The 6,000-nt window shown below is 53.4% G+C and overlaps 1 protein-coding gene across 3 annotated transcripts in view; it reads right to left on the bottom strand.

The window, feature by feature from the left end:
• Window positions 1–399: 399 nt before the first annotated feature.
• The window catches only part of Slc6a17 (solute carrier family 6 member 17), a 118,861-nt gene continuing 113,260 nt past the window's right edge, over window positions 400–6,000 (bottom strand). For all 3 annotated transcript variants that reach the window (XM_071618165.1, XM_071618164.1, XM_027922015.2), the window contains exons 11-12: window positions 4,865–5,027; window positions 400–4,352 (exon numbers count right to left, since the gene is read on the bottom strand). In XM_071618165.1, coding sequence (XP_071474266.1) covers window positions 3,984–4,352; window positions 4,865–5,027 — 532 coding nt within the window. In that variant the 3' untranslated portion in view covers window positions 400–3,983. The remainder of the gene's footprint in view (window positions 4,353–4,864; window positions 5,028–6,000) is intronic.

The raw sequence follows: 6,000 nt of genomic DNA, 5'->3' as shown, positions 1-6,000 counted from the left end.
TGACAGGTATGGCTTTCCCTGGCAGTCAGGACAGAAATGTCCTGTGCAAGGCCCTGGAAAAGGCCACCAAACAGCATCCTCACATCAGATGGAGTCTCATTTTCCTCACCTGGAAATATCTAGAACAAAAGCATCTCCCTCAAAGAACTGCTGCAAAGCTCACAGGAGGTTAGGTGTCTGCAGTAGCCACAGGTGTGTGCACTGATAACACCTTAGAGCAATTCCTAAGAAAATAAATCCATGTGGCTTCCCAAGCTCCTTCGACAGCCAGCAGGCACCCTCAGGAATCCTGTCCACATATTGCACTCTAAGCTTTCACCCCAAAACTTCCCTCAGGATCCTTGGCTTCTCCCATTCCCTTTCCCTGATCCCAAGAGCAGGTAAGAAAAGCAAGAGGGCTTTGGTAAGAACAGACACTTTATTGTACACCAGGGTTGGGGAGAAGAGGAAAGAGGGGCCCTGGGGTGACAATGCCTCATTCCCCACCCTGGCTGAATGGTCCTGGCCCAGGGCTCTGACCAGCCATGGGACACATGGACTTGAACTGATCCGAACTTGCACCAGGACCCAAAGTGACTGCCTGGTGTATGTGCTTGGGTCTGTACAAAGCAGGGCTTTCCATGAGAAGGGAGCCTGGACCTTTTTCCCCTAGCCTAGGTCATTGGGCCCCAATGAAGGGACAGCAGCCCCCCATGTTTCAGGGCTAGTGGAAGGACCTGGAGGTACTCGGGGAAGTCAGGTGCTTTATGAACAGTTAAATCTCACTTCTCTTTTTCACAGTGGGGAGTGCTCTGGTGGGGGGGGGGGGCGTGCAACCATGAGGAAGGGCAAAAGGGCATCCACCTGCCTGACAATACTGCAGGCCTGCGTGGGGCCCAGGCCCAGGCCCAGCCTCTTGGCTGACACAGGCTGACTTGGGTGGGCTTCTCCTGGCGCTAAGAAAGCAGCAGTCCCTGCAGAGTTATTGCTGGAAGGCAGACGCCTACCTCACCTGCATTACCTTGTGTGCCCCACCTGTCCACCTCAATTGGGGCCTTGGGCTCACATCACCTCAGTGGAGAGGGCGAAGGCTCCCTGAGCAAGAAGCAGGTGACTGGGGCTGGGCACAGTCCTCTCACAGGCATGGCCCTGATTACCCAGCTCAGCCACTCACAGCCTGGAGCCCCTCTGCCTCCTGGTGGGCACTGCATGGACAGCACCAAAGCCAGCAGGTGGGGATCCTGGGCAGGGACTTGGGGGTCTGCCCCTCTCTGGCCACCTTTTGCTCCTCCAGGGAAGCTGGATCCAGCTCCTCTGGTGACTCCACCTGTCCTGACTCCCCTGCCGAGTGAGCAGAGGCGTCAGAAGCACAGCCAGGCGTTGTCCCTTTTTGGGCAGTCAGGATCCTCTCAGAGACAAATGCAGGGCAGAGGTGCAGTGAGACCCTCTGGTGGTCTCACCAACCCAAGAAACCCAGGACCTTCCCTGCCAAGGAGCTGAGACTCCTGTGAGAACAGCAAGAGGTTTGCTGGAAAATAAATTCGGGGACTTTTTTTCCCCCTGCCAAGGCCCTCCCTCCCACCAGAGATGTGAAGGCAACCATCAAAGCCCAAGCCGAAGCTTCCTGGGGCACTTGTCCTGAGGCCTCGCTCAGAGCTGAGAGGAAGAAGAAGAGGGGGGCAGCATGGTCTTCAGGAGCATGGTGAACACTAAGGGTCACAAATCAGCATCCTACAAACACCCACACCCACGCATGTGCACACATACCACACACACACACACACACACACACACACACACATAACACACACACACACACAACCAAGCTCTGGGCCCTACATCTGACATCTAACACAGCAAAGACACTGCCAGGCCAGGGCCCAGCCCACAGCACAAATCTACGATGAACACTACTGAGCCCACAATGAGCAAGCAGACAGCCCCAGCGCAGCCTCCTCCTGCAGGCACGCAGGCTGGGGCCTGGCCCAGCCATGCTACAAAATTAAAAATATATCAAATATACAATGAAAATAGATCTGTACAGCACTGAGGATGAAAATAGTCCACCAGCCACAGTATAATATTGGGTTTGTCATTTCACAGCATTTACACCCACATGTACAGATTGAATGTACAATAGAAATAGCATATAGAACAGTATAGACAGCGCAGAGTCTCTCCTGGGGCCTTGCTTTTCCTGTTGCTAATTCCGCTTGGGATCAGGCATGGAGCCAGGTAGGAGGTGTTGTCAGGTGAGAGGGCCTCTCTTTGGGGAAATATGGGTCTCCCTTTCCTCTCAAACACTCAGGAAGGACAGGTGGGGCTGAGAGGGCTAGAAATGACAGAAGATGTCGGGGAGGGTTGAGTAAGGGAAACGGCAGGCTGGGAGAGCGTGGCAGCAGAGGACTCAGGGGTAAAGGAAGGGACCTGGGCTTAGTCTGTCCCTCCCAGTGCTGAGAGTATTCAGGGTCACAAGAGGGACTTGGCACCCTCTATGAAGATGCCCAAGCCTAGGACTGTGGCCTGCTCCGTCTCTGCCCCCCAGAGTGCTGACATGAAGCCTGACTGACTTCTATCCATCTACTGATCCATCCATTCATCCACTCATCCATCCATCTGTCCATCCCTCTGTACACCTATCCATCCATCTCTCTGCAGACATTTATTCTGGATCTGGTTCTGATCCTCACAGGCAGCCCATCTTGCAGGGGAGGCTTGAAGGTAAGGGTAGGGTTGCTGCCATCAGCTGTAGCCTCTTGCAGGCACTAGGCCGCATGACAGAGGTTCCACTTTGCCCTTGGCAGCCTCCAATGTCCACGGCATTGCCAAGAGCGCTGCCCACCACAGGCCAGGGAAGCTTGGGCAAGATTTCCAAGGTGTCTGCATACAATGTGCAACACTGGTGGCTGTGCTTGTGCAACAAGGAGAGTGAGTGGTGGCCCAAAAAGGGCAGTGAAATTATCTGTCTTTCTCCAGGAACAAGACTTCCTGGGAGTGAGCTCCTGAACTACAGGGATGCCCATTCCAGGGGAGAAGCTGCCACTAGAGAGAAAATTGGGCCCCAGGTGAGGGGAGAGGGCGTGTGCTTCACAATTGTGCTCCAAACCATCAAATTGTGCTGAGAACCATCAAGCTGTGCTCTGGAAACCTTACCTTGCACTGTCCCCTTCTCTTTGGAGAAAGAAGGCAGAGGCCACCACCCTGGGTTTTGAGTTGGATGGAAGGGGCTGGGAGATGGCTAAGCCCTAATGGAGGTGGGGAGGTTCTGAACCTTGTCATTGCCCACCCAGGCAGAATGCAGGAGCATAGCCCACCTGCCCTAGGCAGGGGCAAGGACATCCAAAGTTTCTAACTAGAGCCAGGGGCCAACAAGTCCCCTTTGGTGCCAACGTTCTTGCTCAAGCTAGGGGTACCACCTTCCTTACAAAACAGGCCTTGGGAGCTTCTGCACACTCCTGGCACACCTGTCCTCCAACCCAGCCTTTAATGAGGCAGCCTCTTGGCCCAGCAGCAGACAGTCTGGGTTGGGCAGGAGGGTGAGTCCTATTCTTATGGCAGACTCTGCCCCCAGGCCCTGAGGCCTCTCCCCACCACCACCTGATAGTATAAGGGGACCCTCTCCCACACCCCAGAACTTCAGGTGGCAGGTTGCAAGGAGAGAGGAGGATGGAATGACCTCCAAAGTAGCCATTTGGAGTCTTCTCTGAACTGGGAATCAGGACATCTTGATTGTTCTGGTTACATGGCTGCAATTTGGTGAAAGGTTCTAAGGGTTAGATGGATTGGGGGCCTGGATTGGGGGACAGTGCTGCTCCCAGCTCCCTGATCAGGGCTAGGGAGCAGAGTCTGCCAGGATTGGGATGGGAATGAGGCAGGGTGTGACCCTCTCTCCTTGGGCAGAGGGCCTGGCCTGGGTCTGGTGGCCACTGTGAAGGAAGAGGCCAGACCCAGACCAGTGGGCAGGTTGGGCGTGGTGGGAGAGGTGGGCAGGGTTGGGGCAGTGGTCACAGCTCTGATTCAGGGGTGCTGGCCAGGAGGTAGCCGCTTCCATAGCGTCCATTGGGGTTGCCGCTGCTCTCCAGGGGTGACGTGCTGCCAGGCCCCAGGTAGGAGCGGTGGGTGGGCATGGGGGAGGGTGCCTCGCTGGGCACCTTGCTGAGGATGAAGCGGGTCTCATCGTTCTCCTCCAGGTTGGAGACATCCTTCATCATGCGGCCCTTCTTGTAGGACACAGAGAGGGTGTTGGAGCCATCGGAGAGCAGGTGGAAGTGCCGCAGGACGAACACCACAGGGATGGGCAGGGTTGCCACAACGATGAGGGTGATCAGAAGTGCCATGGCCCAGTTAGGGAAATACAGGTAGCGTTCTGCAGCCTGAAGGCAGGTGGCAGTGAGGGCTGCTGCTGGCAGTTTACCCCCCTAGGCCTCTAGGCCAGCCTCTTCCTGCCCATGCCTAAGGCCTCCCACTCCTCTCACCAGGGTGCTACTTGGGTTTTTAGCTGGTCACCTTAGTTAAACATCTGTTCCTACATCTGTAAAATGTAGAATGTAAAATGTGTCTACTCCTCCATAGACACTGAGAGAGAATATGGGTTAAGGACTCAGTTTCCTCATTTGTGCTATAGAGACAATGCCACCTTTCTCTTTGGGCTGTTGTAAAGATTCCAGAATAGCTGTGCAAAGCACCCAGCAGGGCCTGGCACAGAATAGCTGCCATATAAAGGTTTATTCCAAAGACCTGTTGCACCTCCCTCCCCACCACCCCCCACCCCGCTCTCGTTTTTTAGTACTTGTGATTGAACTCAGGGCTTCATGCATGCTAGACAAGTGCTCTACCACTAAGAAGATGCAAATGTCCCTGAGTTTCCCTGGGGAACACCCCTCACCTCCTCCTTGATCCAGGCGCTGTAGCCCGGGGGCGTCACCCCCAGCTGGATGATACTGGCCGTTGTGAGCACAGCCATGCACAGTGGAGACACAAACTTCCACATGTAGAAATAGAAGCGGTAGGGTCGGAAGCCCAGCATCTCTGTCAGCTCCTGCATGAACCTGTCAGGCACAGCAGAGAAGCCAGCAGTTGGCACCTGCACCTCTGAGCCTCCCCTTCCCACATGGCCACCTCCTCCAGGAAACCTTCTCCTGGACTTTTCTAGGCTTCATCTTCAATGTTCACAGGTGTGAGGCCTGACTGGCCTGCTCTGACTACCTTACAAGCTGCTCCACCCAGAGGCAAGAGACATGCCCTGGCCAGTGGAACAGACCCTTAGAGGGCTCCAGTTCACAGAGCCGTGGGCCCCCAAACTGACCTGGCTCAAGTCTCCCCCTGCTGGAGAAAATATGAAAGTGTACTTCCTTAGCATCCTGACTGGGGATTTCTAGCTGTAGGTTCTGTGCTGGAACTGTAGGAGGCAGGCAGGCTGCATATTTGAATGCACACAAAAATCATCTTTACCTCAATTCCACCTCACTGAAACCTGGCAACTGCTCCTATTATAAATGCACGTAACCACAGGAGTCAACTGTATCTGTGACTTTGTCACCAGATAGATGAAATCACAAGGTATTTTAATTTTACATTACAGTTGTTAGATACCTAGAGACCTCATTTATATTCATCACTACTTTGAAATTACTATTTCCACAACTAGATCTTGTAGCTTAATGTGATACATATAAAGTACATGTACATTTATGTTTTACAGATTTAGACAGTATTTTGTTATTTTTCAATATAATTAGTTTCCTATCTAATCCTATATATTTTATCCTATGCATTTAAAAAACAATATTTCTAAGAGGGGTACGGGGGCATCATCAGAATGCCAAAGGAGCCCATGGCATGTGTAATCAGAGCCCCTCTAGCAGTGTCTTCCAACCCAGGTTATGGAGAAGAGTTTGGTGGTGGATGCAGCAACCCACTACAGCCCACTACACACCACCCACCCGCTGCCCCACTCTCGTTTTTTAATACTGGTGATTGAACTCAGAGCTTCATGCATGCTAGACAAGTGCTCTACCACTA

The sequence above is a fragment of the Marmota flaviventris genome, chromosome 10 (genome assembly GCF_047511675.1).
Source record: "Marmota flaviventris isolate mMarFla1 chromosome 10, mMarFla1.hap1, whole genome shotgun sequence".
Lineage (NCBI taxonomy): Eukaryota > Metazoa > Chordata > Mammalia > Rodentia > Sciuridae > Marmota > Marmota flaviventris.
Note: the sequence above shows the minus strand (reverse complement) of the source record. Positions and strands in the feature narration are given on the sequence as shown.